A 13299-nucleotide genomic window follows, 5' to 3' on the forward strand; every position below is an offset into this window, starting at 1 on the left:
ATTTACCTATAGCTTTCCAATAAATATACAAATGTTCATATAAAAAAGGGAATCGAGAAATTTAAATATAACTGGTATCTTACACGCTTTAGTGCATTTTTTCAGAGCTTTGGTATAATCGAAAGCTCGTGCTACGGGCACACTGCATGCATATTTTGTAATAATTTTTGGTTAAAAAAAAAACAATGGTAATCGGCGTCTTCCCTGCGGCCAAGCTTGGTGTCTTGGCCATCAAGCAGATCAGCAAGCCGATAGCCAATGTGATCAAGTCCAACGCCAAGTCGAGTCCCTTCTTCAGGAAGTACATATGCATGCCGCCGGCGCAGTGTAAGTATTTAAGGAGATTAGTGCTTTAGCCGCGATTAAACCCCTCCATATCTTTGCAGTCTACAATTGGGTGGAGGTGAAGACCAAGATGTGGGCGCTGAACATGGGCGGACGTGTAAATGTGCCGCCGCTGAACGAGGCGATGGCCATTGAGCTGGGAGCCAATCTGCTGGGCGAGTTCATCATCTTCACCATCGGCGCCGGTCTGCTCATCTTTGAGTACTCACGGTTAGTATAGGGCGAACCTTGGAGTTGACTTCAGCTGTAATAATCCCTGGCTGCTTCTAGTCAAAGCATCAAGGAGAACAAGAAGAACGAACAGATGCAGGCGGAGAAGATGGAGCTTACCAACATGCTGACGGAGATGAACTTCCGTTTGGAGCGACAGGATGCCCAGATTCGCGAGATGACGCGTGTGATGGCTGACCTAGGTAGCTTAGCAACTAACCTTTTAAGTTGTCGGAGATTCCTAAAGCTTCCCTAATCCTCAGATTCGCGAAACATCTTCCGGTGGCACAAGGAACCTATACTGGAGTATGTGCCCTTCGATCCCAACACGCCGGATCAGAGCGCGGGTGCCAGAAACCCAAAGACCTATGAAGGCTTTTACGACCCACTCGGTGGCATGGCCTTCCGTGCCCTGAACTTCCTGGAGACGCAGATCTTCGTGGACGGCCGCAATCGCAAGGCCAAGGAGGCATTAAAGCACCTGGACGAGGTGGCCGTGGAACTGGAGCAGTCGCTCGGCGAGGCAGCCACCGCTGCGATCTCACTGCCAGTGAAAGCCGAAGCATGACCCAACCGAAGGCTGGAGCAGGATGTGGCCCTGCTTATGTTCGCAATGGCCATGGAGGAACAGTGAGTGCTTCTCTCTTCCGCGGGAGAGAGCGGCTTGTACACATTCACCTTGCAGACCATTTCATCAGTGCTAGTTATGATCAAATCGCGTGTTATTCATTACGTACTTCATAAGTTAAACAGTCAATAGGTGTATTTAACTATTGTACATTTGTAGTTGTATTTATAAATTTTTATTGTTACCGCAGACAACAACTAAAGAAAGAGATGCAAAACATGTTACAAGATGAAGTGTGTGTGTGTGTGTGATGGGGGGTGACGTAGGAATCTACTCCTGGTAGATGAGATCCTGCAGCTGCCTCACCTCCTCGCCGGGCGGCAGCAGATCCCCCAGGTAGTCGCCGAAGGAGTTGCAAATGTTGTACAAACTACGGCGCACAGCGCAATGAAGGACGTTGAATGCAGTGCTGGGCGCCCGCAGGCTTCCTATCACGCTGCTCAGCTTCTGCAGCTCGCCTTGAAGCTTGTTCAAGGCCTTGATGATGGCCGGCAGATCGTTCTGGACCACCCCATAGCGATCCTCCTTAAGCGAGGCTACGCAAACCTGCGCCAAAGCCTGCGATATGTACACCACCGGCAGCGAATTGGTCAGCAGGTAGGCTGTCTTGGCTCCTTCCTGCTCATTGAAGAAGTAAACGATGCCGGGGACTCGCTTCAACAGACGCTGCAACACTCCCTCAATCTGTGTGGACACACGCTCACACCAGTTGGGCACATGGCGGATGCCGTTGACCGGCCGTTCAACTGCTGCTTCCTGGGCTGGCGACACAATTGGCCGAATGCCGTGCATCTGGTTGTACTGCCGCAGGAGCAACTTCTCGGCCATCAAGCTAGCATTGGTGGACTCGATGGTTTTGGGTGGTACGGGCAAGCTCTGGGCGCCCTTAAGCACGCTGATCTTTTGCATAGACTCTGTTAGTTCCTCTGTGAAGCTGCCCAGGATGCTCAGGCACTGATCGCAGAGCGCTCGCCAGTTCGCCGGCCGGTTGCCCGGCTCTGTGAGCTGGTAAATCTCGGCCCGCTGTGTGGAATCCTTACGCCAGGCCAACTTGTAGAAGTAGTGAGCAGCCAGGCATTGTACTACGTAAACGTTAAAAACCCCAAGTCCCGCCACCACGGTCACCTCCTGTTCGTGGACAAAGGGCGCTCGCTGCTTGGCCACTACCAGGGGAATGTCCTCCGACAGCAGCATGCCGTAGAAGCAGTGCATTAGGTGCATATTGCTCAGAATCTGGGCAGTTAGCAACCAGCCGTAGAAGAGGAGACGGACATTGGTGGCCACACCGAAAAAACCCTCCAGTCGCTCGTCCAGGTCCACCGACAGGAAGTGGCTCAGTTTGCGGCACACTAGGGGTCCTAACAGCCAAAATGCCAAGGTATAGCTAATCGTGGGCAACAGCGATCTGAACAGGGATCGAGACAGGCTGGCGTACAGGAGTTCGCGGAGCCTCTCGCCGCGGGACTGCTCCACGATGGGGAACTCAATGGAGACCTCGTGGCGCATGTGGACGGAGGCGAAGTAGCAGATTCCGGCGGTAATGCCCATGCCCAGCAGGTACACATGGTAAGCGCTCACGCAGTCTTGGCCGTAGCACTTGTACCGAAGATGCCTGCAGGTTTAAAGGAAATTTCCTGGTAAGTTTTCTCGTTTTTCCAAGCGTCCAATTAAACTCACTGATAGTCCGTGTGCAGATATCCCGTGTAGAGCCACGCGGTTAGGAATCCAACCAAGATATGAGCGGCCAAGAAAAGCAGCTTGCGCGGTCCGTGGTTCAGGAGCCAGCGGTAGCGCGTGGGGCAGTACGGACGCTCCCAGAGGTGCTGCTGACAGAGAGAGACCCCGTAGAGAACGACGGCGATCACCAGCGGGATGCTGGCGAACCAGGTGTACCAGCTGGCCACCAGGCCCAGCGTTCCGGTCACCCAGGCGAGCGGATGCAGCAGCGTGAAGTTCACCGACAGCAGGAAGACAGTCAGCAGGAGGAACTGAATGGCCACGCACAGGAGTGTGGCGCGCATACCGCGACCAAGCAGGAGCAGCTTGCAGGCGTTGCTGGAGGAGCTGGCGGACATCTTTGGGCGACTATTTCACCGGTCTTAAGCGTATTTCTTTTTAAATTTCGCGATTTATTGCAATATTTGCCAATTGCCGGCTACGCGCGCGTTTTGTTGCACATGCACAGTGTGACCGTATGTGGTAGGCAAAAATACTCTCCCTTGGAAGAGTGTCCCTAACGGCTGGTTTAAATCAGAACCCGTTACAAAATATTTCTACAAAACCATGATTTAAACGTCCAGTTAAAGCTTAAGTGGTGAGCAGTCCTATAATTCACTGTGTATCTGAGAATCTTAGAGCTAACATGTTCGAAATATTCCGGACTCCCTATGTCGACTCCAAGCAGCTGCCGTTGGCCACCGGACCCGTCCCCATTTTGATCATTATCACGGGCTACTTGCTAGTGATCTTCAAGGGCGGCAGGAAGTTCATGAAGCACCGGGAAGCGTATAAGCTAAATGGTGTTCTGAAGTGCTACAATATGATTCAGATACTCTACAATATAGCGATGCTCTTGCCAGTAAGTTTGGAGCCACATTTTACCGCAAAGTTTACTGATCACATTTTGTTCTAGGGATTCTATTTCCTGTTCGTGTTCCGGCCATACAATTTCAAGTGTATGAAAGTTTTGCCGCAGGATCACCCCCTGAAGAACTGGGAACGCACCATTGCTTACGCTTACTACATCAACAAGATCGTGGACCTGCTGGACACCTTTTTCATTGTGCTCCGCAAGAAGTATCGTCAGATAACCTATCTGCATGTGTTCCACCACGTCCTGATGCCGTCTGCAGGATACTTAATCATTCGTTTCCATGGCTATGGAGGACACTTGTTTTTGCTTTGTTTCTTAAACGTCATCGTGCACGTGGTCATGTACTGCTACTATTACTCGGCCATCGCGGGCAGTGCTGTGCCCTGGAAGCGGTATCTCACACTGCTCCAGATGTTGCAGTTCATCCTCATGTTCGCCCATTGCGCCTATACTGCCGCCCAGCCCGAGTGCCAGACATCACAGGGAATGACCTTTTTGTACAGCTGCTCCTCCGCGATCATGTTAATCATGTTTACCAACTTTTATGTCCAGTGTTATATGCGGAATTCTAAGCAAAAGGAGAATTGAGCCTGTGTTTGTACATTTTTCACTGATTTTGTTACATTAACTTTTATTGATTTAATTAAGATGTTATATTGGCATAATATCTAGAGAGCACTGTTTATTTGCTCTTTTTGCATTATCTTTGTTGGCAGCAAACTAGTTTTTGGAGAGCTGTATTATATTGTATTTCCAAAATTGCGTCCCTAAAACTGGTCTTATTATTCCTGAAACACATAAATAGCGAAAACCAATCGTTAGTTTGAAAAACCGTAATTAGCTTTAAAAGTTTTGCAAGAGTGACCTTACGCAAGCGTCTGAAATATGTCATTCAGCGTGACCGTTTGTTTGAGATTATTTTTTTAGGGGTAAAGCCGAGTGTATTCATCTGGCCACACTGAGCCTGCTATATTTATTTTTGAAACCGGCGAACGACGACGTGCGCGGACCGTCGATTTCTGAAGCCGGCAACACACCTTTCGAACGACGCGTAACGGTGGCGGCCGGGCCATAAAATCGCACTAATCACCTGGCAATATTCCGAGTGCGGCTGCTAATTGCGCGATGTACGAGGCTGGGCAGTAGCCGAAAAGGAGCCCAATACAATAAACCAGTTGAAATTAAACTAGTTTGTGTGTTTGCGTTCGCGCGTGAGAACCGGGCAAAGGAATTTATGCCGAAATCGGGAGACAATAGCTAGTGGAGGCTGCGACCGCGGAGGATTCAAGTCCAGAAGTTGTCCGACCAGTTTTTGGTTCGGCCCGACGACTCGGCGTCTGTGTGTGCGCGTGTGTGTTTAGCTTGGATTATCACTATTTTTTTTGGTGCCGGCTAGCGGTAGCGAAGCTGAGCGAATGAGGTGCAGCTAGTAATCGCCCGACCCAGAGAGATGCCCTTCGTCCAGCGCGTGGTACAGCCCGTCAATGTGGCCCAGGCCACGGCGGCCAGCTTGGGCCATGCCGCCGGCCGCTTCCACTGCACGCCGGGCAAGTGCCGGAACAACAATTGCATAAACAAGCAGTCGCCGGACGGAGATGCAGATGGCTCGCCCACTTCGCTCACCCGGGTCCTGGTGCACCACAGCCACAACGGGGAGGATGAGCAGCTGCAGCAGCAGCCCCTGCCTCCAGCTCCGGCACCCATGAAGAAGCTGAAGCAGCACGTCGAGTTCCTGTCCACATCGCCCACGCGCCACCAATCGCAGTCCCTGCCCAATTCGCGGCATCCCAGCCAGCAGCGGCCTGCACTGGCCCGGATCGCCAGTGCCCCGCAATCGCCCACCGCCGGCTCCTCCAAGGTGGTGTCCGGCCACGAGTTCGACTCGATCAGCAACATTACGCTGAGCAACGCCCTGCGGCAGCTGGCCAGCCTGGTGCTCATCGCCAGCGACATCTTCGACGACCTGCAGCGGGACCTGCAGGCGGTGGGCGAGCGGGCGGGCCGCGTGCAGCGCAAGATTGCGGCGGTGGAGCGACGCGTCTGTGCCTACGACCCGAAAACGGTCACAGTTCGTAAGTACATCCATCACCATCCAACTCTTTACTAATCCGGGGAGTAATCCCATCCGTGACGAGTGGGAGCGGCGCATATTCCCCGCACGATTCGCGACAAAGTCAAGTGCGTTATCACGAGCGGCTTGTGCTTATCGCCTGTCATCTGCTGCTGCCGCTTTGTATGCGTGGCCCTGCTTCTGTGTGGGTGGCTGTCTGGGAGCAGGGACCAGGAAGCAGGGAGCGGGGAGCGGGGCCGACGAACGTGCTCCAATCTTATCTGCTTTCGCAGCTCGCGAGGGAATTCAATTTGCAAAGGCGCAAAAGGAAAGAGCAAAAAAAGTGTATAATTGAAAGATGTAAAGGCGGGGCCCCTTGTACCCTAACCTAAAGTGCATTGCAAAGGGTTTTATTAAAAAAGTTGATAAATGTGTCACAAAGTTAGGTTCTGCACATAAATTAAGTGTAAGAATTTATATTTTTCCATCATTGTTTTGTATATTCTAATTACATTTCATTGCTTTTCGTGGAATCTTTTTTTGCCATTAAAAATCTTTTCGTTTCATTGTCAATATTCTAATTCCAAACTCATGAATACTATAACTGATTCTTTTGTTGATTTATTTAGGTCACAACGCTTTCTTTATAAAGACTTATTTGTCTACAAAAAAATAATAATACAATTGAACAAAAAAGACTGATTAAAGCATATTTTTTTCAAACTTAAGATTTGCATATATATTTTATTATTTGGCACGAATTTCTTTTCTAAATCATTTTAATAGAGAAATATGGAATGAAATCCGAGTAATGTCATTTAGGAACACTGAGTTTTATTTTCAAAGAAATATAACTAAAAAGAGAAAAGTACTTAAAAAGTAGCAACATCGAAAAGAGATACCTCCTCTTATGATGCCTGTTATTTTTTTTTATGCAATGAAAAAGTGTCCCTTTCAGTCTACTACAAAGTCCCTGCCTTTTATCGTGACAAACTGGCAATTATAGTCGCCATACCCTTTATCCAGAGCATCTCTCAATTGAAAAGGAAACGAGGGAATAATACCAAGCGGAGCAGTGGAAATTAACACCTTGTTTACTTTGTCGCCTTCGCAGCAAGCTCCCCTCGCCCCTGTGCTATTATTCAGAGTTGGATTTGTGGGTGGAGCTGGCTGGGTCGTCGCCAGTGCCTGTCCATGCAATTAGCTTCTTGGCGGCGTCCAGCGGAGGCTTCTACAATTACCGAGGAGCCGAGAGACTGAGTGCAGCGCTTAGATAAGCGGTCTAAAGTCGTTTGGCTCATTGTTTTCGCGACCTTGTGTTAAATACCGGCCAACACGAATGGCCATTTGTGTGGCAACTGGTAAATGGCAACTGTGGCAGGCAGCAGCAACAGGTTATCTGCAGTGGCTGTCAAACTGCTTGATATGCGAAAAGCCGATTTTCCATTGGGTAATCTCTCGGCCGGCTATCCGTATTGCTTCTCTTGCAGTTTATCGCCTTTTTGCCTTTTCGCTGGCACCCCAAATTTTGTTATTCGCCTGAAAACGTTCAATAATTTTATGAAATCTCGACGCCAGTCTGGCGACGCTGACTGCAGCTTTTTCGCTTGGCTCTGGTCGTTGTTATTATTATTGTGCACTTAGCCGCTGCCTTTTTCAGCCAGAGAGGCAGAACGTGGCAATCCATTGTCAGCTGTCATTTTGCAAGAGCTCTGCCCCTTCAGCTCCTTGTCAGCTGCCCAAGTGGCGAGCCGAACAGCAGCTGCCGCTGCTCTTTGGGCTACTGCATGTGCAGTGGAAACGTCGCACTAATTGCTCAGGTATGAAGCCCGGGAAAAACAAGAGCAGAGGCACTCTCTGGCTTCTGCATATGTGCAACAATTGTGAGCGAAATAATAGAGCTATGAGAAACATCAAATATAAAGGCATGTTTTAGCAACAGTTTAAAATATTTTTTAAAAGTTTAGACCATTTACTAATGTATTTCTTTAAGCTGTATATGATAATAAGTTTCACAATCCAGCGAACTTATCTCAGCATTAAAGTTACAAGAAAATTTGAAAACGAGGGTAAAATAAATAAAGCTTAATATAAATTGAAGTTAAAACAGACAATAATTACATATCGTTCTTAAAAATAATCTAAATTTAGTTTATTTACGTTTGCAAAAATAGATTTTAATCGCTTAACATCTTTGTTTTCCCATTATAATAATGAAATTTTTATGGCAAAAATATATATTAATTTTCCCATTACCATTTTAGAAATACCATAACAATAATTAAACATAAACAGCACCTCAATTAACAAAAGTATAAATGGTTTTATATAATAGCTATTTCCCCTTAGTAATTCTCATCGAAAACATTTATTTCCTTAGTCTGTTGTGTGAACATTTGGTTTTCAAGAACTATTATTTTCTCCCCAGCTGTTGTTGGTTGTTAATTTTGAAATTTTGCAATTTTCATCCCCTCAAACTCCATGTGCCCGCCCCTCCCTCTCACCTGTGTGCCCCGGGGCCATTAATGTGTCCATATTAGAAATGCCATTACATCGCGCCATTTGTGGCGAATGCTAACCACCACTCGGAAAAGTGGCTCTTGGCTGAATTTTATATACGAGGGCAACCAAGCGTGAGGAGCAGCCAACCAGCCGTCGAGGGTAATTCCCATTCGTTGTAGGCCTTTTACCGCCGTACCAAGGGTAACCAAGGAACTAACGCACTTACTATATATCCAACCATCGATCGGATCGGCCATATTGCCGGGCAACATGTTGCAGTTGTACGTGACTGGCATGGGCGCAGCAGGCGCTTTTCGCAAAAGGAGGAGGCTTCTTTGAAGAGCACCACTCGCCGCTGTCCACTTACGCACTTACTGGGCAGTGGTCTCTTACTGGGAACTTGACTCCAGCCGGAGGACACATGTGCGTGGGCCTAGGTTGCTTAGATGAGCAGAGATACACATGCCCGTGGATTCTTTCCAGCAGGAAATACGAAATTCGTAATTACGGCCACACAGTGGGGGCATAAATAACGCGCAAGTTGTTGCCAGTTGCTGGCTAAGGCCAAAAGAGATACGGCCCGCATCCAAACATACACACACGAAAAAAGACACACGAAACCGAAAAACGAAAACTAAAGACCAAACGAAAAACCTGTTCCCACCTGCAACATTGCGTGCGAGTGTCTGCGTGCGTATCTGTGTGCGCTGTGCTGGGCTGCCTCGAAAACTAAACAAACAAGCCAACGAAAAACACAGCCAGCTATGAAAATGCCTCGAAAATGTACAAAAAGATACATACTGGCACTCGTTCTTGTACTCGCAGCAGATACAGATACAGCCACAGCCGCAGATATAACTGCATTGCGTCGGCTCTTATTTTTTTTGTCTTAAACGGCAAACGCATTATTTTTCAAGTGCGCTGATGAGCATTTGATCGCTGCAGCCAAAGACTGCCCCAGGGCCCCCTTTTATTTTCCGTTTCTGACTCGGTTTCTGTTTGGGTTTTTTGGGGCCAATCCACTCCACTCCACTTCACTTGCGGCTGGCATTCTCGCCGAGGCGGAGCTCTTGTTTATTTTCCCAACATTTTTCTCTCACTCGAAGCGCAAAACCGAAATGTAAACCAACCAAACACAACCAGTCCCAGTCCCAGTCCAGCCAACCAGATTCAGATACAGATAAATAGACGCGTCTGTCATCGTGTGCATGTAAACATTGGCGGCCAGGATGAATTCTTAGGCGAAGTCAAAGTCGAAGTCGAAGTCTCAGCTTTAGTTGCAGTCCAAGGCCCAGGTTCCGATTTCTTGGGCTGTTCCGACCCGATATGTTATATATTAATATAATATTTCTTAAAATTACCATTGAGCAGGGATGCCCAGTTTGAGGGCTTTGACTCACTTTAATTTTCTATGCAGCTATGACTCCTAAAATCTCATTTAACCATGTTGTGTTTTCTCAAATACACAGTTTATCCAGGATCTCATTTAAATAAGTCAAATATAGCTTCGCTATGGCTCCATTCTAGCTCTATATAGTCCCATACAGATTTTAATAAACCTTGTAAAAAGCAAAGAGTTCTTCGCTTCAGTTGTTTCAAGCTCCAGAAATACAAAATGTATTTACTCTGGCAAGTCGGCATGTTCCTCTCGCTCTTAGATAACACTCTTGGCCAGATTTGTTCGGCTTTTGTTTGCTCAACTTGGCCGCAAGTAAAGCAGCCACTTAAGGCCACGCGGTGAAGAGGCATGCAAAAAAATGGCTTGTTGCGTGCCTCCTCGAGTGGCAGCAAAGAAGAAGCGAAGCTGCGTCTGGAATCTGTAGGATTGATTGTCGATCGCTGCCGCATTTTTGCACGTTTGGCTAGCCAGGCGAAGAGAACCAAGACCAAAACCAAAACCAAGAGCAAAGGCACAAGACCAAGTCGAATGGCCAATATAAATGGGGTTCGAGTCAAAGTTGCCTGCTGATGGATTCCTATGCAGTCACAGCAACTCCAACTCTAACTCTGAGAGGAACTGCAAAGCGACGACAACCGCAGCCAGAACAAGAACGCAACGCGTCAGTCATTGAACTTTAAGCTATGCGTTCGACGACTGAACGAGCCCCATTCCCCACTGCCCACTCCCTGCTCCCCTCTCCATTGTTGATTGCCCCCACAACTGTGGAGCCACTCCAATGTGTGCCTGTCCCTCCTCTTCCACCTGGTGGAAGATCGAAGACGATCGGATTTGAAGCGCAGCGCCTTGTTTGATTCTCAATTTTTGATTCTTAACAGCCCCGTGAATGGGCGAATGACTCGAAATTAATGTGTCTGTCTGGGCTTTGTCTGTTGTGTGCCCTTAAGCGGTATTTATGTATATATATACGTTATGTATATGCAGCGCCGTGGGCTGTAAATCCGTATGGTGCTTCGATAGTGTCGCAGTGGTGCAGCGGATGCGATTCGTGCTGCCTTGATTAATAGCCTCGGGAAGCGGCACGGCGGTTGAAGGGCGTCGTTAAAAGCCTTTTTCCAACTGACGTGTATCGGGTATCGGGTCTCTTCGGCGGTTTTCAAGTTCAACGACGGCTCATAAACACCTTTGGTAACGCTGCACCCGCATTTCTGGCCGGGGCACGACTTTCTAATCTGAATGTGAATGGTTGGTCCCTTGGGGCCACCTTTCTCGCCTCAATCTTCTCCATACTTTTGATGGCATTTACATTTAATTTCGCCAAGCCAAAAACGTGTTTGCAAATACCAAAAAAATGCGACTGCAGACAATGGGATAAACGTGGGCGTTAAGAACAAAAGCGGGGCGGGGAAAGCGAGTGGCAAATTGTGCGTTGGAAATTCCATCTGCGGGCCGTAGGAAAGCGGAAAACACAGACCAGTCATACGTTCAGACAGTCAGCGTGCGATCTCAGGTTATAGATTCGTTCCACAAACCTGTACTGGTACCCAGCATCGCTGGCACAGGTAAACAGCGGCTCTAATCAAGGGGCAGGGCAGGCCAAGGGAGGTGCAGCAGGAGGAGGAGAAGGTCCAGGAACCATCGCACACCCTGGGAAGACCATTACCTTGCATTACCATTGGAATTTCTCAGCAGCATCTACACGCAGAGAAACTCTGACCAAATTAAGGCATTTCTTCAGAATCTTTTGTTAAAAAATAGTTAAAAGGCAAATACCTCTGGGTTTTCTTTTCTCTCTGTGCATATTCTTTGCCTCCAAGTCCAACTTGTTTCTCGGAATTTCAGCGCAAGAACTTCAAGTGCTTTCCTGCCGTTTTTTGTTGTTGTTTTCGGTCAGGACAGCTTTAAGGTCCAGCCAGCAAGCAGACCTTGGCATGGCATTACGTACAGTTGCGGCAAAAAAAATAGCACCATGACATATATTTTTCATTATTGATTAATTGTTTTATAACTATTCATATATTTAACTTGTTTAAGGCTTTTATTTTTACTTTAGGCTCTAATTTATCGAAATACACTGCAAGTGTCGTCGATAATAACATGAAATTGAAATATTTACATTAAGAATGTGAACGTTGAACATTTTAGGCGGCAACAAAAATAGCACTATTTCAAAAATAACTTAAGAAAACGAAAAAAAACGAAAAAAAATACGGGAAGTTCTGGAATATTTGTATTCATTTGTATTCCTTATCGATATAGTGTATTAATATTTCGTTGTAAAAGCTTTGGCAGCAATGACAGCAGCACAACGTCTCGGCATAGAATTGACCAAGTTTTGACACCTTTCCCGTGGAATACTGCGCCATGATTCTTGAATGGTGGCCCAGAGCTCCTGATTAATCCTTGGTTTTGCATTGGAAACATATTTTTTTACATCAGACCAAAGATTCTCTATCGGGTTTAAGTCTGGAGACTGAGCAGGCCAATCCATTAGGTGAAGGGATCTGTCTTGAAACCACTTAGGAGCTTTCTTGCTGGTATGTTTAGGGTCGTTATCCTGTTGGAAGACCCACAACAACGGTATTTCGTATTCTGCATAAGACAGCATCACTGTTAGCAAAATATCGCAATAGACATGTTGATCCATAATACCTTTTATCCAATGTATTGGACCCACTCCGTAATAAGAAAAGCATGCCCAAACATCCTATGGTCGGATGAAAGCAAAATCGTGCTATTTGGAGGAAGAGGATCTCGATCCTATGTACGGCGACCCCCCAATTCGGAATACCGCCCAAGTTTCACCTGCAAGACCATAAAACACGGTGGAACGAGTATCATGGTTTGGGCATGCTTTTCTTATTACGGAGTGGGTCCAATACATTGGATAAAAGGTATTATGGATCAACATGTCTATTGCGATATTTTGCTAACAGTGATGCTGTCTTATGCAGAATACGAAATACCGTTGTTGTGGGTCTTCCAACAGGATAACGACCCTAAACATACCAGCAAGAAAGCTCCTAAGTGGTTTCAAGACAGATCCCTTCACCTAATGGATTGGCCTGCTCAGTCTCCAGACTTAAACCCGATAGAGAATCTTTGGTCTGATGTAAAAAAATATGTTTCCAATGCAAAACCAAGGATTAATCAGGAGCTCTGGGCCACCATTCAAGAATCATGGCGCAGTATTCCACGGGAAAGGTGTCAAAACTTGGTCAATTCTATGCCGAGACGTTGTGCTGCTGTCATTGCTGCCAAAGCTTTTACAACGAAATATTAATACACTATATCGATAAGGAATACAAATGAATACAAATATTCCAGAACTTCCCGTATTTTTTTTCGTTTTTTTTCGTTTTCTTAAGTTATTTTTGAAATAGTGCTATTTTTGTTGCCGCCTAAAATGTTCAACGTTCACATTCATAATGTAAATATTTCAATTTCATGTTATTATCGACGACACTTGCAGTGTATTTCGATAAATTAGAGCCTAAAGTAAAAATAAAAGCCTTAAACAAGTTAAATATATGAATAGTTATAAAACAAATAATCAATGAAGAAAAATATAT

General features: G+C 46.7%; 4 protein-coding genes across 6 annotated transcripts in view; 3 read left to right on the plus strand and 1 right to left on the minus strand.

The window, feature by feature from the left end:
- The first annotated feature begins 130 nt into the window (after window positions 1–130).
- On the plus strand, window positions 131–1416 carry LOC108084581 (putative OPA3-like protein CG13603). The gene is made up of 4 exons (XM_017180855.3): window positions 131–327; window positions 387–555; window positions 616–758; window positions 819–1416. Exons 1-4 carry the CDS (start codon window positions 186–188, stop codon window positions 1121–1123), a joined length of 759 nt encoding a protein of 252 aa, XP_017036344.1. The 5' UTR covers window positions 131–185; the 3' UTR covers window positions 1124–1416.
- On the minus strand, window positions 1321–3384 carry Ndc1 (Nuclear division cycle 1). The gene is made up of 2 exons (XM_017180850.3): window positions 2861–3384; window positions 1321–2795 (listed from the first exon to the last, which is right to left on the minus strand). Exons 1-2 carry the CDS (start codon window positions 3256–3258, stop codon window positions 1454–1456), a joined length of 1740 nt encoding a protein of 579 aa, XP_017036339.1. The 5' UTR covers window positions 3259–3384; the 3' UTR covers window positions 1321–1453.
- A 91-nt stretch (window positions 3385–3475) lies between these two features.
- On the plus strand, window positions 3476–4549 carry LOC108084580 (very long chain fatty acid elongase F). The gene is made up of 2 exons (XM_017180854.3): window positions 3476–3761; window positions 3816–4549. The coding sequence occupies exons 1-2, from the start codon at window positions 3546–3548 to the stop codon at window positions 4362–4364; spliced, it is 765 nt and encodes a 254-aa protein (XP_017036343.1). The 5' UTR covers window positions 3476–3545; the 3' UTR covers window positions 4365–4549.
- Window positions 4550–4748: 199 nt separating this feature from the next.
- Window positions 4749–13299, plus strand: part of gukh (NHS actin remodeling regulator GUK-holder) — a 39843-nt gene continuing 31292 nt past the window's right edge. For all 3 annotated transcript variants that reach the window (XM_017180792.3, XM_017180793.2, XM_070286180.1), the window contains exon 1: window positions 4749–5848. In XM_017180792.3, coding sequence (XP_017036281.1) covers window positions 5227–5848 — 622 coding nt within the window. In that variant the 5' untranslated portion in view covers window positions 4749–5226. The remainder of the gene's footprint in view (window positions 5849–13299) is intronic.

Source organism: Drosophila kikkawai, chromosome 3R, assembly GCF_030179895.1.
Source record: "Drosophila kikkawai strain 14028-0561.14 chromosome 3R, DkikHiC1v2, whole genome shotgun sequence".
NCBI lineage: Eukaryota > Metazoa > Arthropoda > Insecta > Diptera > Drosophilidae > Drosophila > Drosophila kikkawai.

What these genes read in the sequence shown, in the direction of transcription:
- LOC108084581 (XM_017180855.3), top strand. Translation starts at nt 186, where the DNA reads ATGGTAATCGGCGTCTTCCCTGCGGCCAAGCTTGGTGTCTTGGCCATC. An exon ending in ATGCATGCCGCCGGCGCAGT is followed by an intron (nt 328 to 386) that starts GTAAGTATTTAA and finishes ATATCTTTGCAG; the next exon opens with TCTACAATTGGGTGGAGGTG. An exon ending in CTCATCTTTGAGTACTCACG is followed by an intron (nt 556 to 615) that starts GTTAGTATAGGG and finishes GGCTGCTTCTAG; the next exon opens with TCAAAGCATCAAGGAGAACA.
- Ndc1 (XM_017180850.3), bottom strand. Translation starts at nt 3,258, where the DNA reads ATGTCCGCCAGCTCCTCCAGCAACGCCTGCAAGCTGCTCCTGCTTGGT. An exon ending in TATCTGCACACGGACTATCA is followed by an intron (nt 2,796 to 2,860) that starts GTGAGTTTAATT and finishes TTAAACCTGCAG; the next exon opens with GCATCTTCGGTACAAGTGCT.
- LOC108084580 (XM_017180854.3), top strand. Translation starts at nt 3,546, where the DNA reads ATGTTCGAAATATTCCGGACTCCCTATGTCGACTCCAAGCAGCTGCCG. An exon ending in ATATAGCGATGCTCTTGCCA is followed by an intron (nt 3,762 to 3,815) that starts GTAAGTTTGGAG and finishes ATTTTGTTCTAG; the next exon opens with GGATTCTATTTCCTGTTCGT.